The 27,400-nt window shown below is 34.8% G+C and overlaps 4 protein-coding genes across 4 annotated transcripts; 2 read left to right on the forward strand and 2 right to left on the reverse strand.

The window, feature by feature from the left end:
• The first annotated feature begins 1,971 nt into the window (after positions 1 to 1,971).
• LOC130748113 (uncharacterized) lies at positions 1,972 to 3,069 on the forward strand. The gene has a single exon (XM_057601258.1). It carries the CDS (start codon positions 2,046 to 2,048, stop codon positions 2,670 to 2,672), a length of 627 nt encoding a protein of 208 aa, XP_057457241.1. The 5' UTR covers positions 1,972 to 2,045; the 3' UTR covers positions 2,673 to 3,069.
• A 1,251-nt stretch (positions 3,070 to 4,320) lies between these two features.
• LOC130749058 (blue copper protein 1a-like) lies at positions 4,321 to 5,199 on the reverse strand. The gene is made up of 2 exons (XM_057602334.1): positions 4,962 to 5,199; positions 4,321 to 4,872 (listed from the first exon to the last, which is right to left on the reverse strand). The coding sequence occupies exons 1-2, from the start codon at positions 5,122 to 5,124 to the stop codon at positions 4,568 to 4,570; spliced, it is 468 nt and encodes a 155-aa protein (XP_057458317.1). The 5' UTR covers positions 5,125 to 5,199; the 3' UTR covers positions 4,321 to 4,567.
• Positions 5,200 to 7,919: 2,720 nt separating this feature from the next.
• Positions 7,920 to 9,376, forward strand: LOC130749160 (protein EPIDERMAL PATTERNING FACTOR 2-like). Its single transcript, XM_057602459.1, has 3 exons — positions 7,920 to 8,202; positions 8,660 to 8,703; positions 9,018 to 9,376. The coding sequence occupies exons 1-3, from the start codon at positions 8,103 to 8,105 to the stop codon at positions 9,210 to 9,212; spliced, it is 339 nt and encodes a 112-aa protein (XP_057458442.1). The 5' UTR covers positions 7,920 to 8,102; the 3' UTR covers positions 9,213 to 9,376.
• A 1,032-nt stretch (positions 9,377 to 10,408) lies between these two features.
• Positions 10,409 to 25,064, reverse strand: LOC130745218 (probable LRR receptor-like serine/threonine-protein kinase At1g56140). Its single transcript, XM_057597374.1, has 24 exons — positions 24,797 to 25,064; positions 22,914 to 23,103; positions 22,717 to 22,788; positions 22,218 to 22,289; positions 22,057 to 22,128; positions 21,282 to 21,353; positions 20,758 to 20,829; positions 20,602 to 20,673; positions 20,368 to 20,439; positions 20,219 to 20,290; positions 20,039 to 20,110; positions 19,559 to 19,630; positions 19,402 to 19,467; positions 18,134 to 18,199; positions 17,765 to 17,809; positions 16,442 to 16,506; positions 15,321 to 15,703; positions 14,481 to 14,679; positions 14,203 to 14,361; positions 13,680 to 13,798; positions 12,072 to 12,282; positions 11,747 to 11,975; positions 11,456 to 11,606; positions 10,409 to 10,994 (listed from the first exon to the last, which is right to left on the reverse strand). The coding sequence occupies exons 1-24, from the start codon at positions 24,903 to 24,905 to the stop codon at positions 10,614 to 10,616; spliced, it is 3,093 nt and encodes a 1,030-aa protein (XP_057453357.1). The 5' UTR covers positions 24,906 to 25,064; the 3' UTR covers positions 10,409 to 10,613.
• Positions 25,065 to 27,400: the final 2,336 nt, after the last annotated feature.

Consider the following 27,400-nt stretch of genomic DNA (forward strand, 5'->3'; position numbering starts at 1 on the left):
ATAATCCTTGGAAAGGCACTCCTAGTCAAAATGTTTACTTAGAGGGAACTGCTGTATGATAACGCTTGCTTACCAATTTTTAATAGTTAACCAATTGTTTGACTTGGTTACCACTTGGCATGAATCTATTCCCTTTGGCTCAGACATTTTTTCCTGGCTTGGTTTTCAGCAACCTCCCCTCTTTTATTTTTTATATATTTTGCGCAAATATCATCCTTTTTTATTGGTTGCTGAATTTAGAATTGGTATTGATTCTTCATTCAAGTTGGCATGTAACATAGCAACTTTGATGGCATTTTCTGATTTTGTGCAAGTAGCCTCATTCCTGCATCTCTTCTTTATATGCTTGACTAGTTGGAAGGTCTGGACAGGTATTCTGAACTGGCTTGGGATTGTAATGGTTCTCCCAATTGATGGTGCTATTCATTTCCCTCTCTTTGCTAACTGCCTGCCAGGAAACAGGAAGCGGAAACGAGCTCTAATTCAAATCTGGATTGCTACTGTAGGGGTTCTATGGAAGGCTAGAAATGATGCTGTTTTTAAAGGTGTGGTGATTGAATGGCCTAGGCTCCTAGAACTGATCCAATAGAGTTTGGCTGTGGTTCAAGGCAAAGGAACAAGGATTTCAATATTCTATGTTTGAGTGGATTGATAATCCTTTAACATGCGTGGACTCTCTGTAGTGAAGGTGAAGGCTCTTAGATTTAATCTGTAGAAGATGTAAATTAAGACTGGTTGAGTCATGAGTGGTGGACTTGGCCAATCACTCTCTTTATATATGCTATATGGTTTCTGCTGTTCACCCTTTATTCATCTCAAACTTGGATTGGGGTTTGATAATATTGTAATATCATGCTTGTGGGGGAATTCTTGGTGGTGACTTCTTGGCTGTTAGTATTATTTGTCTAGTTTGGAGGTGACCTCTTGGTGGGTGGAGATATTTGTCTAAAATAAATTGAGAGTTGGCACTGATCTCGGATGTATAGGCCCCTGTTTTTGTTTTAGTTCTCCTTTGGGGATCTCCTTTGACTCCTGTGAACTTGTACTTTTTTTCCTTCACTAGGTTTTCCCAATGGGGTTTTTCCTAGTAAGGTTTTAATGAGACATGTTTCCTTGAGTCTTTCTCCAAGGTGTAGTAGGGATTGTTATCAAAGTGGAAGGATTCTCCGCTTTTGTAAATGTTGTTGCTTTTTATTTTTCATTCTCTCATAACTTGTATTGGGTTGAAGAATCCCTTGTACTTTTGCTTATAAAAAAACAACCGTTAGTAAACGTGAAAGACCTTGTAGGCTAATAAATTCCTTGGGGGACAAAAACTATCAAATTGTGATAAGTGAGAGATAAAAAATGCTATTAAGCCTTTTTATTTTTATTTTTTTTTATAATTTATCCCATTTCAGACTTTCTCTCTTATATTTTTTCTTTTCTTCCTATCTTTCTCATTCTTCCACCTTTTTTCCACCCCAAAGAGGGATGTGAAAGCAACATTATTGCCTTAAACACCAACATTAATACAGTAACAAAGGAAGTCACAAATTGAAAAGATTAAAACAAGACTAAATCATGAAAAAGCCAGTGATGCATTCGTAGGTTCTGGGCTACCAATCATTCCCCATTTTTTTAATTTAGTGAAAAGATAAACTAAACTCTCCAAAGATTGATTCCTGGACCTTCTCCTCCCTAATTTATATGTCACCCAGTTCTTACCACTTGAGCTATCTTTTTCCCCATTAAAATAAAACATGTTTAGAGTTTTATCTTTTTTTTCCTGTGTTTTTTTACTTCAAAATATTCCTGTTACTTAGCTGTTAAGGTCACACGTTACAACGACGCTCCTCTACTGTATCAGAAATAGTTAATTACATTCTGTATCCTAAGCCAGGGGCATTCCTGGAAATTCACAAAATTCCCAAATTCGACCGTTACATTCAAAATCCAAAACCATTTCGTTTATAACTCTCTTTTCTTCTCCCTCACTGTTTCTCTCTCAAATTCCAAGCAAAACACAACAACACAATCTCTGTGATTTCACTCTGTTTTCTGCAATGGCCAACGACGACGCCGGCGCGATGACGACGAGAACATCGATCATGGAGTGGAAGCAGATGCACCCACTCCACCAAATCGCAGAAACCCCCACCCACAAGCTCCTCCTCAAGCAATGGCTAAAGGAAGAAGAATTAATCCATGGCCGCATCGCGCTGAAAGAAACGCAGATCGATTCGATCCGCAAAGAGATCACCATGCTCTACATCTTCTTCTTCCTCTTTCACTCCACAACCCTTATGCTACTCTTCAACAATTCATCTTCCTCAACGACTTCAAGGGCGTGTCACAGGTCTTGGGTCCCGTCGCTGTGCTCGCTGCTGTTCTCGCTGGGTTCGATTTGGGCGGTGCGGTACAAGAGCGACGTGGAGGCTCACATGGAGAAGATGCTGAGGAGGGAGAAGGAGGATAAGGGGATGTTGGGGAAGTGTGTGGAGGAATTGAAGAAGAAAGGGTTGGAGTTTGATTTGTTGAAGGAGGTTGATGCTTTGAGGAGGGCTAAGAGTTTGAAGGTTGTTGAGGTCAAAGAGGTTAGGAAATGGTCTTCTAGGGATTTTGTTTCTCTGTTCTTCTTCTCCATGGCTTGTTTGTCACTTGCTGTTACAAGGGTCATCTTGTGCAGTTAGGGTTTGATTTTCTGGGTTTGGGGGTGAAGGGTGAAAAGGGGGTTTCTATAATTAGATTGTTGGATGGGTATTGGGTTCTATGGTGCAGAATGTACTGTTCTGCTGTTTAGTTTTTTTGTGATTTTTTTTTTTGAAAACTGGAGTTTTTTTGTGATTTGGAAAATACTATGTTGAATTCAAGGAATAAGATTATAGTTTCTTTTCAATTTGAAGATGTGTTTTGATTTTATGCTTACATTTTGATTTTTTTGGCTTGATTTAAGTTAAAGTGATTGGCATAAGCAGTGAATTTGGTGATTATAAGCTTTAATGTTTGTAGTGGTATATTGTGTTGTGCACTTTATGTTATGTAACTTGATCTATGATATTAAGCTTTCAAATTGTTGTCTACAAACAAGACAGTAGGAAAAATGGCTTTGTAAAAGAATTACTGTTCTGTTTTGCTGTGTAATTTGAGGATGGTGTGCTGAGTTGAATTCATGGAACAAAATGAGAATTTCTTTTCTGTTTCAACTTTCAAGTCAAAGTAACTAGCATTAGCTGCAAATGAAGCTAGCTAGTGTATCTTATTGGTCTATTGTGAAGTTTATGATGTAAATTACCAAGTTTGAAGTGAAGTTTCTGAATTATTGTGGATAACATAGATCAAATATTTTGCTTTGATCAAATATTTTGCTTTGTGAAAGAATGTCTACAAACTGAATTTCTTATTACCTGGTGTCGGGTTTAGTTTCAAACAGTTGATAGAAGCCCTTGCACCTCGACACACTGGTAAAATTGATGCAAAATAAAATTGAAACCAGAAACCATTTGATCCACTTTGTACCTCTTGTTGAGAGACAATTTCCAACTAAAATTCAAGTCTTATACAAGCAGGCCAAGGACTTGAGTCTTCTCTAGTTTTCTTATGTTGAATTTCTTCCCAACAAAATATGGTGTTTGAACGAAAACATCATCTGTGTCTTAAATTTTATCAGAAACTTATGTTCCAATCCCACTTTTCTGTACATTTTTGGTCTTTTGTTGTTTCATATGCCGTGCACTTAATAAATTTACTCCCATATGTCAAATTACAATTTGTTTCACCATTTTATTCTTCTGCATAGTACTCACAAAGACTTATCTCATTCGTGTTTTTGGTTCCCTAGCTTATGCTTCAACCCTCGAAACGTACAAGACAAATTCGAAACTCGATTAGGGAAACATATCTATCTTGGCATCAGGGAAACACCTAGATCATACCATGGCTAATTTATTTGTTGGTAAATAGCAACTAGGTTTTAAATGGGTTCATAAGGTTTGTTTATTAAAGGCCACACTAAAAAGATGGGTTATATTACTTAGACATTTTTTCTCCTGTTGATAAACTAACAACCGTTAGAATAGTGTTGGCTTTGGAAGCTGCCAAGGGGCTAGTGTTTGTATTAACTCAATGTGAACAATGTTTTTTCATATGGGGATTTAAACAAAGGGGTTTACGTGACTGTACCTATTGGTTTCAAACTCTAGGAAATGAACCAAGTTTGCAAGCTCCAAAAGTCTTCATATATATGGACTTAAACAAGCAAAGCTGTCAGTGTTAACCGAAAATGATATCTCTAAAATTGAGCGTCTGAACTGAAATGAAGCAGCTTCGGTAGGACAGGGATTAGAAATGGCTCAGATAGTCTCATATAGCAAAAGTGCCTTGCTTTTGGTACACTCTTATTTTCTTTTCCAAACTAAAGTTTAGATGTGAAATTTAGATCACACTAAAATTACACTAAAGTAGAAATAGAATCATCATAATTCATCGTCAAGCTAAAACAAATATGGCTGCATCTCGCTAGTGAGTTAGTGCAAACTCTTGTTCTAAAAACAAAAACAAAAATACAGCTGCAGAAGTTGCATTTCTTTCATGCAAAGAAAGCTGTGATGACAACCATGGCTGACATGATGACCCCAAGGACAGATGACACCATAGAGTGAGCAGCAGAAGGAGCAGGTGCAGCTTGTGCTTCAACATTGATCACAAACTTCATTTGACGAGCAATGCAGTGATCAGCCTTGCCACAAATATACCATTTCCTCCCTTCAGTTGTTAATGGAATGACGTCCTTTCCAGTGGTGAGTGCTTCATTTGCTGGTGGTATGGTGCAATCCTTGAAAGATGCACCGCTCACTTTGAACACATTGTGCTTCGCATTGTCATAATTGAACACTACACAAATATACACAGAACATTAACTCGACTGCAAAGAATAAAAACAAGTAAGAGTAGTAGTGGATTATTCTGTTTTTGTTACATACCAAGGTTGTCACCCACACGGAAAACCTTGTCCTGAGCCCACTGAGTGTAGTTAAAGTTAACAGTCCAGCCCTTGTCATCACCCACAATATGATCAGTAGCCATGGCAACTGAGGAAACCAGAATCATTGACATGGCAAAGAAGGCTATGCGAGCAGAACCCATTTGATTTGAACTGATGAGAGAGTTAAAGCTAGGTACTAATCTAGCAAGTGTTATTTCTTAGTTGAATTAATGATAACTCACACCAATTTGCATTTCTACTTGATCTATATATCTATATATATATATAGGACTAGTAAATTGTTTTTATCGAGACATATGGAAGCATAGTGAGATGAGTGGTATGAGATAAGGTCGGCTTTTAAATTAACAATTCTTTTGACTTAGTCATGAACTGGACTGTTGTAAGTACAAACAGTTTTTAGTTTTTACAATGTACTTTTGTGCAATTAATTTTCAATTACAAACAAATAGGCTTCCTTTGTTACATGTTGGAACGTGTCAAAGTGAAATATAGGAAAAGTGTAAAATTGTTCCAATGGCCTGCCTTAGTACTGTCGTGTTCTTGCCTCTAGCTGATTCGCAGGCATGCAAGAGTTCATGAACAAAATGTGTAAACACCACTTTCAACATCATTTTTATTGAATTATGGAGGAAAACAACAGCAGGCTGCTTGGTGGGCACTACTTAGAGGTGGTAATAGGCTAGACTGAACTAAACTTTGGGTAAAATATGTCCAAATTACTTAAAAAATGTATGGCCTATGCTTGATATGTTACCTATCATAGGGGTTTTTCAGGTCTGGTTTGACCTTCTTGAAAGTCTGATCTAACCTGATAGTTTAATGAAAAATGCTAAATCTTCCAAAATTGACAGCCAACAAATCCTCCGAAGCTATTTTATGGCCACTACAACACTGTTTAAATGTGAGTTAATGCTCTATTTGTAACTATTTTTCACATTTTTAAAGGGTCGTAGGATAATTCGGAGAGTGAATTCGGAGGATATAGCAACAGTTTTACCATCGATCTTCTTCTTCTTCATAGAGGGAATTCAAAGGATATAGCAACAATTTTACCATAGATGTAATGTGTTATTGAGCTAGACAAATCTTGCTTCTATTTCATAGACGGAGTTTTCACTTCATAAGGTAATACAAAGTTCCTTCCAAAGTGAGATGCAGTCTTCCTTGACACAATTTCTTGATCTCTTTGACTCGGTGCTTGAATCAATTTGTTCATGAAATTTCAAAACATTATGGTTAAGTACTTTCTTACATGATTCCCTTATGACTTATACATTATTATCATAAAAACTTGCTAAAGGAATTTTTTGGTATCTATATTTGGACTTAACATCGTGTAGTCCAACCACTAACTCATTGATTGGACCCATCACTCATTGACTCAGTACTCCAGTTCAATAGCTAACTAGTCAAACATTGAAGCATTGTTCTAACCATCAAACGTTGAAGGATAACATCGTCGATAGGATCGTCATACATCGTCGACAAAATCCACCAAGAATGTTTCGCAGCCTTCAACTCATCGATATGGAGATGAAGGCGATCGAGGCGGAGATATGGCCAGCCATGTCGATACTGGCGATAGAGGCAACACCCAAACTACTCACTCCGTCGAAGTCAATTCATTGATCAAGTTGATTGAATTATTGAAAAATCAAAAGGCGAAGAAGAAAATAGGGCAATGAGACAATTTAGGTTAAGGGATAAATCAAAATTAAACATAGTTTCATCATAAGAGAGATCAATCACTAAGGCGAGAAAGGAAGATAAGAGATTCCCAATTTTCAACGAAGTGGAGAGAGGAAAGAAACGAACATGAGACTGAGAGCAAAGAAAGAGAAAGAGAAAGGTTGAAAGACACGTGAATGATTTAAGCGAGTGATTTAATCTGATCCATGTATTCAAATCTAATGGCTGAAAATATTCTCAACATTCTCATATAAGAGAGACTTTCTCATATGAAACATCCCAATAGGATGGATGAAGATGTATCCTATGAGAAATGTATTCTTATATGAGAGCATGAGAATAAATTATGACTGTTGGATCTTATCATGAATGTTCAAGATTAAAACATGAAGTCATGTGACCACTAAGTTAATTTAATCTTAACCATCTATAATTGAATCTAACGGTCACAACTTATTCTCACATTCTCGTATAAAAACTATTTTCTCACATGGTACATCCCAACCTATTATCCATATATTATTTTTCGAAATTAATACGCGATTCAAAGCTCAAAATAACTTAGCAGTTCGTTTTCACTTTTCAGTACACCCTTTAAAGCAGTTCATTTATAACGAAAGCATGATCTTCACGTTTATGTCAGACACCCTTTATAATTGCTATCCTGTTTGCATCTCATCCTGCTTAATCCATTATATGCCCCCATTGGTTCTCTTCAAATTCGATCACTGGGAACTAAGTGCCTTCAACTTGAGTTTGTTTAATTGCACGACTACAATATGTGATTTATGAGAGAAAAAATGAAAAATAAAATAAAAATAGAAGATAGTAGTGAAGTAATGGATTATGGATGCAATATGTGATAGGTTGTGATAAAAAGATAAACATGAATATAAAAAATGAAGTGTTTGTACTATGTAGTGTTTTATTGTCTATGTATGTGTAATAACTATTCTATTAAATAACTCACCATTCAAAATCAAACAAACTTTTGAGTTTCTCTCACTTCTCCTTACTCTGATAGGTGAGACCGGAGAATGCGACAACTGAAACCTGCTATCTGTTTGGCTCAAGTAACAAGAAAGCTGGAATTTAGTATTGAAATTCATAACTGTCCTTCTTCATTTATAGTTTCTAATACTAGTTATAGTAATAGTTTTATTTCGTGTGACTCACTAAATTAAACTTGTGAAGCTTTGAAAAGAATGCCGTGGATCATGTGAAATGCAGCAGAGATGTTACAGATGTACTTCATGACACATTTAAAAGGACCTTTGTATCTTAATGTATATAAATAATTCTATGCCATCAAAAAATTACTCTCCAAATTACTTCTCCACCTTCATACTTCTTGGCACTAGAATGCATTTCCTCTAGTAATGAAAATTGATCCCAAGTTACTTCAGTTTATTTAGTTTTAGGAAATATGATGATTTTCTCCTCAAAGGCTTACAAGGTTTTCCTGCTTGTGTCTTTCTCCATGGTACTCTCTACTAGTTGGAGCCTTGAGGTGATCCCGAATCATGGTATGTAATATCATTATTTACTTCTATGTCCCATTGTCCCATAACTTGCATAAGTAAATGTCTCAATGAATGAACAATGTATGTAAAGCTTGATTAATAGCCCTATTATAATTTGAATTTTACTCTATACTAATGACGGCTATATATACTTTTAGAATTGATATAACAAGTAACAGAGTTTAGATTTATTTCAAGTCTTTTAAATGTAAAACCACCGCTCGAAGAGCTAGTCCTACCATGCTATGAATGTTCTGACTCTAAAAGAATTGCTTTCGTGGAGAATACTTGTATTAAAAAAAAATAGTGGCCCCGGAAAATAGTCAAAGAGATAATCTTTCTACCTAACAATCAATATTGTTTATTCACCAAAAAAGAAAAAAAAACTATCGATGTTGTTGCTTAAAGGGCTTTTATTGTAGGGGATTTACATGTGCTTTTATTTTTAATTTCCATCCAGTTAAGTTGAACAACTTGCAAGAAGAGAAAGCTGCCACTAACGAGGTTTGTTTCCAATAATTCAATCTTTTGTATGGTATCTGAAGTCTAAACTCATTTTAGTGTTCTTTAAAAGAGATTAGTTAAACATGATACTCAGAACAAAAACATTTAATGATTACTAACATGGTGTAGACGTTTAGAGTGATATACCAAGAGAAAAAGATGTGTTTGATATAATATGCAATGTGATGTGATAAGAAGAAAGAGATAAAGAGAAAAGGTGATACATGTAGATGTTGTTACAATTTCAGTGTACATGAATTGGGTCTATACTCATAATATGTAATGCTTATTTACCTCCTTGGTATATTTTGTAGGAAGGAGAAAAGAAAGACATGGGAATGCAGCTCTACCGAACAGGTTCTACATTGCCGGATTGTTCACACGCGTGTGGATCATGCTTTCCCTGCAAGAGGGTGATAGTGAGCTACAAGTGCTTGATTGCAGAGTCATGCCCTGAAGTTTACAGGTGCATGTGTAAAGGGAAATACTACCATGTACCTTCCAATTGAAGAAGATTTGTGATGGACATTTTGTCAATTTAGAATTTCAGATTAGCTTAGATTGGTTAGACACGAGTTTTGCCTCTGTTAAAGCTATCACAACTTTGTGTGTTTGGATTAAAATTTAGGAAGTTGAGTTTATGTCAATTTGAGTTTAGAAAACTGAGTTTGGTTAAAAGTAGTTTATTGTAATGTGATTTATGTTTAAATGTTTTTTATTCTAAAGTAGTTTTCCAAAATGAATTTCGTTTGAATGATATAAGTCAATAGCACTTTTAAGTTAGTAAATGCTAAAATTTAACAACTTTTAACGGAAAAGTTGGACGAACATAAGTTGGGGCCAAAATCAACTTGGTTTAGGCCAATATTCCATTCAGAAAATTAAACTCTTAAACATGTTGGCACGATTTTAAATGTTAGGTACATGTGACTCAACAGAAGTTAACAGATAAAAAAGCTAATCCAAACACACTTGTCACCAAGTATTCATAATTTTGCAGATGTAGAGCACTCGATACATGTTAAGTGCATGCTTGGATATATGTGAAAACCCATAGTGAGATCAAAATCATGGTGGACAGTCACAAAAGCTAAGAGAAATTGCTTCTATCTATCCGCCATGATTCTAGCTTCTCCTTCATTTTCCGCAATCTATTGCTCTAACTAAATTTCCTATCTCGTCACTTTATACACATGATTGGGTAAACTACAAAAATATCCACTCATTTGCTCCCAACTGACTATTGATTGTGTAAATTCTCAAATCCCTCAGAATAAATACCAAGTGATCCTAGTTTCTGCTGGACAAACATGTTAGTTTCAGTTGGACACATTGACATACTCTGGAAAAATAAAATCAAGGACCAGATTCTCCAGAGTATCATTCTGAAAAGGGAGGATGCTTTGACAAGCTTCCAAGCTTGTGGATGAAAAAGAAAAGAAGCAGTTGCTTTTTAACATTGCAAAGGCCTCATATACCACATATAACTTGATTTGCCCGTTTGGATACCAATCAGAAAGTATGAAAACGGAAGTAATACATCTCGGGAAACTTTTGTATTACTTGGGATGTGTGTATGAACAAAAAGTGCTTCAAAATGTGATATTTTCTGTTTTCATACTTTCTAACGGATATCCATACGGGCTAATGCTTGCGGTCCACACTATTGTTACAGTGCACATATATGTATGTTGTTTAAACACAATTTGATGGTAACAATCCATGCAACCTTATAAATTAAAATGCAAAGTAACAGATATTTACTTACATTACAAAATCAGGTGACATTTACAATTCAATAAAGGTCAAAAGAAGATGGAAAATTAAAACTAAAAAAAGGAAACAAAAATATTTGAAGCACTCATCATATTGTACACTCTGTCAAGAACACTAAAGAATACACACAATTCTCACCTACCCTCATTCAAATCATGAAGCATAGATGTAGAAGGATCTATTGGTGAAAAGCCTGCACCACCAACCACGCTGGTACTTGCTGTTGAATTGTAATAACTTGCATCTGTTCCTTTGGTTGCAATGTCAGTCATAAAACTGGACACATCATCGAATTTCCAGTCGGTCAGGTATCCAGGCCTTGAAGTTACAGCGCTCACTTCAATATCTCCTGAAAGCATTGCCACCACACGCGACATTGATGGCCGCAAAGTTGGCGATGTTTGAGTGCACAAAAGTGCTATTCCCACAACGCGTCTTGCTTCTTCCTTGTTGAATTCGGAGAGTCCAGGATCTACCAGATCAGTTACGTTGTTGTTTTCATGAAGCTTCCAAGCCTATGAAACAAAAATACTAATAACAATAAGCAAGGTTTTTTAAACAATAAACAAACCTTGCTAGATGAAACTATACTACTAAACGCAGCATCGATTTATTTAGAAGTTGCCCTGCTAATTTAATAGTTAATGAGAGATTAGATATACCAAAATAGAGGCAAAAACTGTTTGGATTTTGGATTATAATTTTATATGTATAATATATCTATAATTAAGATAAATGCTCGGGATACGAATTCAGATCCTCTTTTGCCCTTGCAGCCTGTGCAACAGCAAAATGGCAAGTGTTTAAAAGTTTTGACCAATTTAACCTTTTATAAATCAATCTGAACCATTTAATATAAAAGTCAATGGTCAAGAATTTGCAGCAGAGAGCTGCAGAGAATATGAACTAACTTTGACCAGTGTTCATTCAGTTTTTTCGAAAAATATTCACAGGAAGCAGAAGCAGCTTTGCTTACCCATTCCAGAAGATACATCTTCTCTCCTTCCAAACTTGCATCAGAATTTGGCCTCCCACTAACTAACTCTAGAGCCATAACCCCGAAGGAAAAAACATCTGCTTTCTCGGTAAGGTGTCCACGCATGGCATACTCCGGCGCAAGATATCCACTACATCATGAGGTTTAGAGTTTATTGACCGTTTAGTGTTATAAAAGAAACAAAACGAAACCATAAACAGATAGAAGTATAGATAAGATCATGAAACTAATCCAAGATGATCAAGTGTAGATGTCTAGATGATGACTCACATTGTCCCAGCCACACGAGTGCTTATATGAGTCTTTTTATCATCATATAATTTGGCCAAACCAAAATCAGATAATTTCGGGACCAGCTCATGATCAAGAAGAATATTGCTAGCCTTCACATCACGGTGTACAATACGGAGTCGTGACTCTTCATGTAAATAAGTTAAACCTCGTGCAACACCCAAGCAGATATCGTAGCGCGTGGACCAGTTGAGGGATAATGCTTTTCCTGTCCAAATGAGCCAACACATGTAATTAGTTATTAAAAAGAGAAATGAGAAAGAAAGTAAGCAGGCATACATATGAAATTATCATTTTCTCATACCAAATAATGCTTGATCAAGACTCTTATTTTCTAGATACTCGTAGACAAGAAGTCTTTTACTCCCTTCAATGCAACATCCATATAATTTGACAAGATTACGATGTTGTACAGCAGATATTGTCGCAATCTCAGCTATGAACTGACTCTTTCCTTGATGGGATCCTAGTGATAGTTGTTTCACAGCAATAACTGTTCCATCATTGAGTATCCCCTGCAAGAAAAAAACGGAAAAATTACATTCTCTTGAAAATGGATTTAGTTCTAGTTTTAGGCTCATGCATTGCATATTAGAATGAAACCTAGCCAAATTCATCAACAAAATATAACTACTAGCACTGGCAGAGGATGTAAGAAGAACCACTAGCAAGTATTTATAAATTATTTTTTTTACAGCAAAAAAACATTATTAATGAATGAAATAAAATTCATGCATACAACCCTCTCATAATTGAGGCTAATCAACCCCCCTTGAAAGAACACACCTAGCACTGTTTATCTTTGATTTTTATGTCATAATGTTCTTAATTAATAAATTATATAATTTACAAAAAAAGTATTTATAAGTTATATAATTTATTAATTAAGAACATTATGACATAAAAATCAAAGATAAACACTAATCAACTATCATCAATTAAATTTTTTTGAAAAATTCTATAATTGTATTTTTGAGATGGAATTATATCTATCTATAAAATTACAAGCTGAAATCCTAAGGCTTTGTTTGGACATAATGGAGCGGAATGGAACTGAATGAAATAAAAGTACCTTTTCATTGTTTGAACATTTTATGATGGAATGAAATAAATTTACCACTCCCATTGCTTCGATAGTTAATGGAAAAGAATGAATTATAACATTTTTATTCCTATATTACCCTTATTATAAAAATATTAATTTACACATTCTTGGACAGAGCAATCATGGAAGTCATGAGTTGGAATTAAAATTCGCTGAAATATGTTAAATAAGATCCATTCCAATGTGATATGTACGTGTATGTAATCAAATAAATCAAGCATTGAGTTGGAATTAAAATTCTCTACTGTTGGTTTTTGTGTCAATATCAGATTAAAAGATTACAGCTAGTAGTACTAATCAACTAATCATCCACTTGAACCTATTCTTTGATACCGTTTTCAGGCTTCCTACCATTGAGAACATCCAATAGAAGTAGATATAGGAGTGTGCATGATAGTGAATTTGCTTTATATTTGACAACCGATTATGAGAACATAGATAGAAGTCATGATCGTTGAGGTTACAGTGAGGGCAAACCAGTAATATTATAATTTTAATGGTTTAGCATCTTTTTGTACCATTCCATTCCTCCCAAATTTGGGGGAGCAAAAGCGAGGGAAAGGAGTGGTATCTAATAGAATGTGTTCCACTGGGTTCCAGTCAGTTCCATGCACTTCTAAATAATACAAACAAGGGACCTCTTCCTCCATCCCCTCTATTCCGCTCCATCTCACCCCCTTCCCCCCGATCCAAACGAAGCCTAAATATGCTAGTTTCCCTGAGTATCATTTGAAATTGTGTGGACAGTGATAACCTTTTATGAAGTAGCTATGACCATTATTTCTAATTCAGAGAGAGAGTATTCACCTTATAAACAGGTCCAAAACCTCCTTCTCCAAGCTTGTTGTCAATATTGAAGTCATTTGTAGCATTCTTTAACTCAGAATAGCTAAAAGTGTATGGCTTTGTATCCATACCTAAAAGATCTGAAAAATTAAACATTAACATGGTTAAGGTTGGATAAGCCGAAAATTGTTTTGTTGAAGCTGGGGATGATGCGTGATTTTCTACTCATTCAAGTTGGAAAACTTACACCCTCCAGTTTTATCAGAATGTTCTAGATAAACATACGAAATCAGATAGCAGAAAGGCACATAAATTGTCTATAATATTGGATTTTTATGAGGAATACAATCATTTCTTTCTGCTTTTCTTCTAGTTTCGTTAAGATACAAAAATCTGAACATGTAGAAAATAAATGCTAAAAGTGAAAATTTGACCTTCTGTTGTATAAAAATATAAATAAGGTATGTCCCCCTATATTATGCAGGAAGACAATTTAAATAGTCACAAAAACATAATATACATTATATTGATAAAATTTATTTACCTTCATCATCAAGAAGGCGCTTTCTTCTCTGAATGAAATAGAAAACAGCAAAAACTGACAGAAAGCTTACAACTCCAACACCCACAACAATACCAACGATTAGACCAGTTTTACTATTTCCACTGCTTGGAGGTTTGTTACTGACAGTTGGGATGAAATCTATGCAGCACAAGCACACTATTAGAAATACGAAGTATGACATTTTTTTCTGATAAGATATTACATTGTGAAAAGTCAGTAAATAAACTTCTGAACTGCTAACTATTTCGAGGTTTTACCTGGGATAGCACTGATGGCTTGAATCAAGGGCCCATATGTACCTTGACCAGGTATGCAGCAAGTCCCTTTTCCAGCCCAAAAGAGATGGATCTCAAGATAGTTTTCTTTCACTTCAGACCTGAATTGCTTGAGGACAGCTCTGTACGAGACGCCCCCAGCTTCCTTTTGTATGTCAAAATCCTTCAAAACACGAGTACCCTGGAATATTGAAAAAGGAAAAAGAAATGAAGCTAATAGAAGGAAAGAAAATAGTGGCTCTCAAGCACTTGTCTAATTTTCCCTGGAATAATGGCACAGTGCAGATTCAAAATATTCAATTCCAACAATCATTCAGTAGGACAGCAGAAAAATACAGGATTGTGACCATTGATTTTAGTTGAAATTTTAATACGTTCATAATTTGTATATAATGTTGAAAATGGCTCCAAGTCAGCATAACAAGTCAAAAAGCAAAAAGCTATTACTCTTAGAAAATGGCTCCAAGTCAGCATAACAAAATACACTGGCATAAAAATGAGAAGACAGATGCCACTTGAAATTTAACAACTTGAATAACTAAAGTAAACAAAAAAAAAAAATCTAACATCATGATTTCTTTTTTTAAGGTAGAAATAAAATTTATATTTTTTGCAATGTGATATTACCAAAGAAACAAACAAATAAACCTGAAAGGTTCAGCTTTACAGTGATAAACTAGGATTCAGGTTAAATAAACTCAGCGATATCTTATGTAAATTACTTGTGTATAACTTAATTTAGATTGTTGCATGGCCCATTTAAGATACACATGCCCGCACCATCATTATGCTTTTTAAATATTTTGATAACGACACAAGTACCTGGATATAAATATCAAAAACTCGTCTCCCAAGGCTTTTCCATGTGGACGTGGTAGAATCCAGAATAGCTGTTTCTGCAAATTGGAGGGTGACATTGTAAAATCCATTTTCCAGCCCCATGCCATAATATCTTAGTGATGATGCAGAGAGCCGAGCAGTTTGGAAGAGCTCTGAGTCCAAAGTACCGGTGAACTGATTAGACACAAAACTTTTGTATAGAGGATTATTGCTCCCAGTAAATAACCCAACATTACTAACGGCCCATCTATCTGTATCAGTAACAAAATATTTAGCAGGACCAAGTGTATCATTATCCATTTGATACACAGTTCCATCTACGGATGTAATTTGGGGACCACCACACTTGATGGCGAAATCGGAATCTGCATAAAATCATAAGTAAAGCTTGATCAATAAGTGAAAAGGTGCTTTAGTTCATATAATTTAAGATAAAGCAAGAAATTCATAAGAAGTTTATTCATGTAAGTCCAATGAATGTCAAGGAGGGAATTAATAAAAGAGAAAAAACAAATGATGCTGGACTGGTGGCAGAGTAAAAAACGGATTGAAGTTAACTTAATGAATCTTTATCTTGTAGAAGAATGACAAACATAAGAGTTAGTTTTATCAGCAATTACTAGCTTGAAAGTTAAATGACAGATTTCAACAGATATCTGACCATAACAGAAAATGATTTGATGGGCCTTTATTAGAGAAAAAAATAAGGTGGATTGGAGAAGCAGGGACGAAAGGCAAGTTTACATGTTTATGACAGGAGAAATAGGAACACTTATAGGATAATGAAGAAAGAGTAGGAGGACAGCATAACAAAATGTAGACGTGGTGCAAAGATATTGGAGTGGGAGAATTGTGCGATGATAGGCAAGGAAATGTTCATAGGAAGAGGGTGAGAAATAGTGGAGAAGCATGACAGAATGTTTCTATTAACATGTGTAAAATTTGAATGAGAAAGAACATCAAATTATGTCTCATTGGAGTTCAAATTTTGGCTTATATTTAGAATATCAACAATAACTAATAATCTTAACAATTTATTTGAGATTATGATTTCTTCTCAATTTAGTGCCTCAGACAACAAACTAGCTAAAACTTAAACTTACATCTTCCGGCACCACTATTGCAAGGAAAATTTTTCTGGAGACAGTTAAGCCCAGTAGGCAAACCGCTGCAAAAGAGAAGTTGTGTTTCAGACAAGAATAAAATTATATGGCCTTAAACAATAGATGGTGGCAATAAAAAAAATTAACTCCTTCAAATGAAGAAAATTCAGTGATATTCAAGTTGTGCCCACAAAAGATGGTGCACCAATGAATTTTCCAAAACACTAATATATAATTTATAACTACTTCAGTGAGAAGACTTTTACCCAAAACAGTTAAGACAACTACAAATTCAGGCTTCTTGTGAGGAAATCTTTGAAGTTTAGAAAAATTAACCAAAAAAGTGTTAACAAAGTGTAAAGAGTGGTTAATTGGTGATCTTGTATTAACTTAGTTAACCATGTGGTTAGTTAATTGTAACAAAATGAGAAACATTTTTACAGGATAAAAAGGTATAATCTCATGGTTTATTTCATTCGATTCTGAAATTCATACTTAATCACAAAATTGTGTTGACATGACAAAATTGACAACCAGAGACTAATCTTTCCTTTAACTATCCAAATCGTAAAATTCAGTTTGAAATAGTAAACCATTATAACAATGGTTCTTTACTTTTATCACCTAGTGACAACAGTTGTCATATCAATTCTTAGAATTTGGGTTAGGCCTAACTCTACCCCCAAAAGCTACATTAGAGGCGAGGGTTGTTCTACCCTTTATACACTTATTTGACCATATATTTAGTCAATGTGAGACTTCTCAACACAACCCCTCACACCTAGGGTTAGACATCTGAAGTGGGGAATTTGCAGGAATGAACGTCTGTGGGTTGCCCTTATATGGGTGGTCTCCACTAAACCGATCTAGAGGCGAGGGTTGTTCTACCCTTTATAATCACTCATTTAGTCATATCTCTATTCAATGTGGACTTCTCAACATCAATATTGGAAAAATAATGTGCATAAATTAATTAATGAACACAGCAACTGATACAGGAATCAATGAACATAAAACATAAACATAGCGCAAGCTAAGTTGCATCTAATGGGCAAATGATGAACATATAATAGAAACATGACAATAGCAGAGGATGAGAAATAATAGGGACACCGGACAATAGCAAGATGCAGTATTTTTATACTTGAAAGAATAATCTGTCAAATAGATGAGAAGATTGTCAAAAATGGAAATATAAGGGTTGCAACGAGCCTATCAATCTTGACTGAATAATCACATTAATACCCAAAATATGAAATTATGTTCATTAATCTTTTAAAAGCTACTTAAACAATCAACATTAAAGAACCTATATAAAATTACCTGCTATTTGAATTTTCAATTGTGAAGTTGTTTGCCACTAAGTTCCTGCATATCAATAGCCCAAAAATATCATAATATTAGTTTATCACGCGCTCGCACACACACACACCACACACAATAATGAAATCAGAAATAGTTAGTTATTTAGCCAATGTTAGTATCTGTAAAAAGTAAGAGGGGTTGAGAGAGTATAGAGCTTTTGGGCATTGGCAACCCTCGAACTTCTGCTAGTTGTATTTGCTATGAAGGGAGTTTTCCCTAATTTGAGCAATAAAGACACTAGCTCCTGTCAAAAAGTAATGCTGGAGACTTTTGAAACAATGGAAAATTAATATGTAAAAGGGTAAAGAAAAGAATCACAATACTTACAGCTGTAAATTTTGTTCGTTTACCCAAGAGGGGAAGCTCCCTGCTAGGTCATTGTATGACAAGTCTCTGCAAGCACATTAATTCAAACAAAATGAAAGACAATAAACGACTAATGAAGGGTTCTAATTGAAACTAGTGTAGCATTAAGAGCCTTAGTTGAATATGAACATGAGTTGACAAACAGCTACATTAACAAGTACTCTAAAGAGGTAATGAACCAGTAGAAATCAATGTGATGCAAAGACATATTATACATATGAGTATGGATAAAATTATTGCAAGATATACAACAGAACATTACGAAAAATATGATAAATATCATCTCACTAAAAACAAAAACAAAAAAAACCCCATTATAAGACATCATAATATAAAATAATAGTCAGGTCTTTCTGAAATAGAGGGGGGAAACTGGAGATAAGTCACAAGAGCATTAACTTATGGTATACTATTTGAGCTATTAATAACAACAAAAGCTATTTTACACGAATGATGAACTTGTTTGAAGGAAGGAGAACTTTCCACCATTTTCCAATCGGCCTTTGTGTTTGGAGGAATGTAAAACTAACATGCTCTTATATGTTGTGAAGCAGTATTTAGTCACTAGCATTTATCCAACAGTATACCATACATATTGGTGGAAAACTTTTTTTTGCAATATGCAGGCTAGTACTTTCCTATGGTGTCCGAGTATCCAATACATATACATATTTGCCAAATAGACATAGATGATAGAACTAACATAAAACAGTAAGCAAACTGAGTAACTTTCTCGAAAAATACATATTCGTGCCTCTCAGTATGATAACACTGTTTTTGTTCAACTTGATCTTTACTAGTGGGGAAGGAGTTTGATTTATTAATGTCGTGCAAATTCAAATGCAGGTGTAATTTTGAAAATCATAAATATAAATAATGTATATAGCTGATTATTTTAGGCAAAATGCAAGGAACTCCCTCCTACTATGGGTCAAATGCAGAAAACCCTTTGTGCTTTGAAGCTCAGCAGCACCAAATCATGAATATTGACCTCCAGTTGGAATTTGGATACATGTAAGAAAATACTTGGTTTGGTGAGCTTATGGAGTCATGTTGGTGAGTTTCAAAGAACAAAGGGGTTCTCTATGCGTTAGTCCTTGTTTTTTGAATCAGTAAAGAAATAAAATGACAACCTGCACTGAAATAATACAATATATGTGACTGTGTGTGGAGGGGGGGGATCAAAACTCCATCCTCCTCCATAATTTATATAGGTCAAGCTTACTAACATATTGCGAAGAGATGAGCTTTTCTGCGTAGGGACTGTGCCATTAAGTTTGTTATTTCCAAGAAACCTGGAAGTGGATTAAACCAAAACTTCATTTATACCACGTTTGACAGCATATCAGCAAATCGATATCTGATAATTTAGTAAAGAGATATTACAAGTAAGAGAGCGAACTCAAGTTGAAAATTGATCCAGGAATTTGTCCTGATATGTTATTGAAGCTTAGATCCCTGCAAGAACCAGCATAAACATATGACTACCTCACACTCACTTTTGGGATAGAACATAACTATAATGTCAGATAATTGTTTTATTTTTGGAAACCAAAAATAAATAAATAAAATAAAGATAATAATCTCATCTATATGACAAATAAGCTTGGAAGTTGAATCTTTCTATCAAGACTCAATGAAAATACTGAAACTGTAAAAAGTAAGCTGAAGTTAAGGTTTATACCAAGCCAGTAATGAGCATGTTGAGCTCTGATCAGAAATCACTCAGCTTATAAAAAATAACTGAGTTGGAAACATACTCTGGAATAGCAACAGAACATTTTTAAAGTTTTTGCTTCCTAGAAAACAAATTTACCTAATATGTTCAAATGCATCTAAAATAAAACACAAACAGATGATACTCACAGCTGGGTCAAATTTCGTAATTCACCAATGGTGGATGGAATTGAACCAGAAATATTGTTATTCCTCAGATCTCTGCAACAATTGATTCTTAGATTAAATTCAGACAAAATGGATTGAGTAAAAATTTCTTTCTACTTGGGAGACAGCCAGGCATGATAATCAGCAGAGTTGCGACATTACAAGATAGTTAAAGACTTCATATTCCGTAAGAATTCCAGTGAGGAGCTCCCATTAGATAAACCACTTATTCTCCTACATTTTATCACAGATAATATATTAGCTTTAATGAATCAACAAAGACCATACAAGAAAGTAATGACGATACTCACAACTCTGTTAAAGAAGTCAAATTGGAAAATGATGACGGTATTCGACCTTCAAAAGAATTACCCTGAAACCTCCTGTGAGCACATACAGCAATTCAAAGAACCTGTCAGTACATACTTCTGAAACAACAAAAATATATATTGCACATCCTATACAATCGATTTTGCTCAAAATATATTCGCCTGCTTAACCCAAATTAAAAGAAAAAAGTAAGTTGATTGGTATGGTTGTCTTACAAGGTTTGAAGCTTAGACCAATTCCCTATGAAGTCAGGTATATTGCCTGTGAGTTCCGTGTCTGAAGCCGCACTGAAATGAATAGAAAATCTTTTTCAATAATTATTTTTCTTAATCTATTATAAAATGAGGTAAAAGAGGGTTGCAATATCTCACAATTGCTGCATATTTTTAAGCTTTGCAAATGAGGGAGGAATTGGACCACTAATTCCTGAACTATCAGCGTAGCTGCAAGGAAATATTCTATTAATATCCTCAAGTTGTCGCAAAATGATACATAACTCTTAAAAGACCGTAATTTTGAACAAACTGACCTAACCTAATACATCGCTCTATCCAGGACCAACCCATAATTCACAGCAGTGTATGCTTATGAGAAACCTCATATATGAATGATAAAATAATTGTGGATGTATTTGACGAATCAAAAAACTGTTGTAATTTGCAGCCAGTAACCATACTTGAGAGTTTAGTATCTATATTCTAAACAAGGATATAGAAACCTACTCAAAAGACCACACCACCTGAGAGACAGAATTCACTAACAGTGGAAATATAAAGGATGCAGAAAGGATTTACTAACATTGGGTACATAAATATTCGGGAGACAAGATACAAGGATGAATACATTGGCGAGAAAATGCTGTGAATATGGAAGCTAAGACTGCAGGAGCACTTACATTTGTTCTAATTTTACCAGATCCCCCAGTTCAGATGGAAAAGATCCTGATAAGTTGTTTGATCCACAAGCGCTGCAAATTTAACAAATAGTAAGCCTGAACAGTGTCATAAAAAAATCTATCTTGAATAAAGTAACAATATTATTTAGGAGATTGCTAATTAGTATTATAAGTAATTGAAGTTTAACAGCTGTAAATGAATATTTAACTATATCAGATTTTTATATGATTTCTTTTCCTCTCATTTCTCACGCATTCATGCAATTCATTTCTTACTAACAAACTGTTTGGTTCAAATAAGGGAAGGGGAGGGAAGTGATTATAATGGTGGGGAAGAGTTGTGAGACAAAAATCCATTGTATGAATTGGTTGGAGGGTGGGGAGAGAACAGTGATCTAATTTACCATTACATCTTTCCTATTAGTGGAAGAAAGGAAATAGAACAAACCTATAACCTAGAGAGATAAAAAGAAGATCAAATATAGACATTTGCACATGTAGAAGTGAAGAAAAATGTAGTGTTAGTACTTAGTAGTATATGGTTGTTAGGGATAATATAGCAAAGGACACGTAACAAAATAGATTTCATCTATTAGTTGATTTTATCTTCAGAATTAATTGTAGAATGCTTTCGAAACATGAACACCAACTCTTTTTTGGAGACTAGTTGATCATAAAAAAAAAACAATCCTCTGCTCTAAACACCAGCCTGACCTGATACCACCTCAGTAACTACTAACTACAGAAAAAATATAAATTTCAAATAATGACTTACAATAATCTTAAGTCTGCAAGATTTCCCAATTCCTTGGGAAGCTCCCCTGATAAAGCATTGATGCCAAAGGTCCTAACAAAGAATAACCTTAACATTAGAAAATTATGTCTCCTAACATTAAAATACACAAAACATTACACACTTGAGTCGAATAGCCTTACATGTATTGCATGCGAGTCAGATTTCCAATAGCTGGAGGTAGAGAACCTGTCAAGTAATTCTGGCCAAGATTCCTGCTTGTAATAATTTGGGGAAACTTAGTATAGCAAAAAAATTGGCAGTCTCATGGCAGTTTTTTGGCTTTCTGCCGTGGCCGATATCCCGCCATTTCCGCGATATTCCACCATTATCTAACATGTATGGCAGGATTTGGGCTTTCCGCCATGACCCGCTCCGCAATTTACAAAACTGGTTTGCTTTTTTGACATCGGAAAGATAATTTGCACCCTCTAGGGATCGATCCCTAGACCCCCCCTCCCCAACTCATATGTCCCCCAGCTCATACCACTTGAGCTATAATTCGGGGACAGTTTGCTCTAAATTCTAGACCAACAACATGCTACTAATAAGAATCTACCAAAAAAATTCATATGGGTGCTTAAAAATATAGTTTTTTATGCCATGAATGATGGAAGATGAATGTGGTACTAGAAAGCATACAAATTGGTGAGGTAAGTAAGAGTCCATAGCTCTTCAGGAATTTCTCCAACCACGTCCACTGCATAAACTTTCCTGTGACATTCAAGACAGAAAAAGGGTTACACGAAGTTACAGAAAGTTTCCAACATTGACATGGTAACACAGAAACTAGTACTGAAAAGTTAACACACAGTGATTGAAAGTTGAGAGAGATTTACAGTGCTGTTATGTGGCAAGTGGTTTTGTTGTCGTAGGAACAATCGCATTTGATGAAGGGGTTGTAAGCGGTGTCATCGATTTTGGTGGAGCTATCAATGGCATTTCCACTGCATAGTTCACCGCTTATATTCCACTGATCTTGGTTTGCTGAAATGCTCCATTTGCTGAAGATTGAATTCAAAACTCTTGCTGCATTCAAAAATTCACATTTCAAAGATATCACACACAGAAAGAAAAATTGAGAGAAAGAGACATGGAAGGCGTTCAATCGTTCAAGTTCATGTCTTGGACTAGAAGTGAGCCACAATTGACATCCCACTATGCAGGTTTTGTGTTTGAAGTTTTTTTGCACAAACTTTCTTATTTAACTGTCCGGGAAGGGAAGAAATACACCTATTAAGGAAGTGCAATTAATTTTGTTTTTCATTTTTACCCTTTAGATTGCATTTTATCTTTCTTCATTTATTATTCTGATAAAAGTATTAGTTGTAAAAACATCATTTAATTTCTCTTGAAATCTTAAATGGACAATTAATTATGAACAAAGTATTTTTCTCAAAGTGGACAGATAAATAGGAACGGAGGGGGTATTTTTTAATAAAGATATTCTCTCAAGGTGACTCTTCAACTCTTACCACTTGAGCATACTTCGAGGATAAATATTTTTGTTTCGTTGTCTTTCCCATTTTTTATAAAGAACAATTAATGTGTGTGCACGTCGCATTAGGTTCTAAGGATAGCAATTTCCATGTGAAGATGAGGATCCTAGCTAGTGGGTTTGTCATGTTTGGGGCTTCAATGGGGAATTTTTCCGCTTGAGGATGAGTATGAAAATCCCTCATTATGAATTTGGAGTCAGAGATGCGGATTACTCTCGATCATGTAGGGTCACTTTGTATATATAAGTAAAAATACAATAATGCACTTACAAATATAAAATTACCTACGATACAAACTTCACTTTTTGAATGGGTTGAATACTAAAGAGAATATTTTGGATTTTAGACTTCACATTTTGGATAAGTTGAATGTTGCACTTTAATTTCATATTTTTTATTTTGTGGACTTCGCATATTGTGTGATAAATTGTATTTAATGTTATTTAAACTTTATCCTATATCTATATTAAATTTGATCTAGTTGCATCATCACTTGTAATTCTTAAATTTATTGCATAAGTGTTTTATGTTACTTTCTAATTTTTAAGAGTTGAAAGGTTAAATATTATATGTTGTAATTTTTATTTTGGATTTTTAATTGTGCTGATATATTTTAACTTTCAAGTGCTATTTTTTCTTATGTTTCTATTATTTGAATTGATAATTCAATAGAGAGTGAATGAACAAATTCATCAATCATACAAATTAGTTTCTAACAGAAAAATGTCATCAAAAGTTCTTAATTTATTGTCAAATATCTGTCAAATTAGTTCATAATCAATGTTTTATCTGATTGTAAAAACTAACTTAACCGACAATATACATTCAAGAATTGTTGGGCTATTTTCTTGTTCTATGTACTAAATTATCCGATCCTTAGACTTTCACTCATTTAATAAAATTCTACAACCTCTTTTAAAAATCATGCAGTCAGCAAATGACAAAAAGAGAAAGGACAAGAAGGGGCTCTATTTCATTAATCAAAAATAAAAAAAGGTATCAGAAACAAGTATGACTAATCTTTACCACCTTTTAAAATATGTCTCTAACGAATAATTCGGATATTCCCCAAAAAACTAAAGAAAATTCCCAGAATATGAAAACATAATAATCCACAAATTAACAAGATTGATCACACTGATCTAGAAGACAGACAGAGTAATGATTATCCAAAACGAAGAAACACAGAAACAGAGGAATTAATTAATAGAGAAACCACTCACCTTCTGAAGGATCTGTAGTAGCGTTTCCATCTTGAGCTTGTGCAACGTTAACACAAAGAGCAGCAACAAGTGCGAGAGTGAAAATCTGTGGTAGACAACACCGTTGCATGATGAAGTTCTGAAGTTCTGATTAAACCAACCCCAGCTTACAAACTTGTGAAGCAACAAAGTTACACAGAAAATTGGACCCTGTGATTTTGCAGAATATTAAACGGAGAGCCAGAGTTGGCGTCTCTGACCAAAATCAGTAGGTAATTATATAAGTTAAGTGTGAATGTGTGATGATGATATGCTGATTTTATAATGCACAGTGAAGGTTTATGTCTATTCTAAATTGGCACACTAGATGGACCAAGTATATATTGTTAGAAGTCCCACATTTGCTAGAGATAGAGCATAGATAGCCTTTATAAGGGTTGTGCAAACCTCAACTCTTGAGCTAGCTTTTGGGTTGAGTTAGGCCTACCTACTTCTAATATATATAGAGCGTACGTACCTTTGTTGAAAAGCATACATATATATATATATGGTTACTTTGGGTGAGGGTCCTTCTTTGAAAGCCACCTCTGTATAAAATGGTTGACCTTGGCTACTATTGGCTGCGTTTAGTTAATTAATTATATTGCTCATTGGTGGATGTGACTATCATTAAATAAAAGGCAAGAGAAGAATGAACCTCAATAATGGAGACTTATAAACTATCTACAAGGTGCAAATGGTTACAAGATCTAATTTCATCTCGAATAGTCTAAAAGATTCACAATCGAGTGAATGTTGTACTGTTGGCTAGTCAAGACAACTACGAGTAAAATTTATATCATCTACTAAGTCAAACGAGCAAAGTAGAGCCTACACTGCCCTAGCTAGATGCGATCATTTACTCGGAAGTCGTTCACAATGACTTTATTAAGGCAAAGTACCTCAAACACTGGTTACTATGCATTCCATGATACAAGTTTGATTGTTTAATTACACAAGCATTACTCATATTCCTTATGAATATTCATCTAAGAGTCTCTCTTTGATCTAGAAGATGACTTAATTAAGCACCATAGTTTCTTTTGTAGATACATCTCTCGTAGTTGACACTCTATGTGCCACCTTCCACTCAACCTATAACCACCACACCGAGATCATAGGTCCTTTAAGCTCTAATTCTGGATGGTGCCTTTCCTACACTAAATTCTAAAATTGTCTAAGTATCGGCGTTTAAACGCCAACTACATAATTAAAAACATATTGAGATTCAAATCCAAAATGCAAATGTTCAACTTGACGCGCGGGATCTGCTTTTCTTCATCTATGTGTAGCTTCTGGAAGACATGTTTTGGTAACGCCGATAACCGTTTTCTAATGCCAAAGATATGCATGCCGAAACTACATGCTTTCGACATTCATACTTATAAATTTTTTAAGAACCTAAGTCTTCTTCTTCATGCCATTTGGCGAAGACCATGGCGAGGGATGGAGGGAACCTGACAATTTGGCGTCTCCCTCCTCCTCATATTGTTCTCATCCTGTGTCAGGATGCCCTAGTTTCGTTTATTTTATTTTTCCATGTAACAAAAAAAACATAATACATATAACATTAATGTTATGTTCCATTACGTTTTGTTCCATTATTCATATGTTGTTCGGTTTCGCTTCCGCACACTACCTTAAAACCTTTGTTATTTGGTCCCGAGTTATTCGGTCCAGAGAACTTAGACCATTAATGATGGCTTGAAAATGTCCAAACATGTGATCTATTTATATATATATTTTTTTTTGATAAGCACATGTGATCTATATATTGACTTGTTCTAATGCATCTTGAACATGGTGAATATAGCATGCTGATATATAATGAATAGTGTGCAAATGACCTAAAATCCACGCTATTATATACATCAGCATTTTGTCATCATGTCATGTGTATGAATCGTACAAATATTAAGAAATGAAAAGTGACCCCGTCAACTTGCTTTTAGATGTAGTTGAATCATAAAAATTTAAGAGAAAAAAGTCAAAATAGGAGAATAGTTGATAAGGATGTCCTTGAATGATCTATGATTTTGACAATGGATCACCTTTTCTTTTTGTTCGAACAATGGGTCATCTTTGATAAGTAGGACATTGTACACTAGGGGTGTACAAGACCCGGCCCTACCCGCCAACCCGTCCCGGCCCAAGTCTTTAGGGCCGGGTTGAACCCGGCCCGATTATTAAAAGAGACCGGGTTCGGGTTGATATTTGAGTTACCCGACTTCGGGTAGGGTCGGGTTCGGGTTGATACTCGGATCACCCTGCCCGTCCCACATATATATTTTATAAAATTTTAATTTGTTATAATGATTAAAATGTGATACATGGTGCTCAAATTTATCTTCCATGTAGATGAAATTAAAATGTTTAACATTTACCTTATGAATTAAATAAACGTTGCTCAAACTATTGACACTTTCATGCTCAAACAAGAGAAAATCATGTGTGTGTATTATGCATATGTGGGACAAGTGAAGAAATGATCAAACAAAATGTAAACCTTTCAAGTGCAATAGATTATGAAAGAATTGGATTCTTTCAAGTTATTTCTTCTAAAAAATAGTTCCAACTTATAACTCT

This window comes from Lotus japonicus, chromosome 3 (genome assembly GCF_012489685.1).
Source record: "Lotus japonicus ecotype B-129 chromosome 3, LjGifu_v1.2".
Lineage (NCBI taxonomy): Eukaryota > Viridiplantae > Streptophyta > Magnoliopsida > Fabales > Fabaceae > Lotus > Lotus japonicus.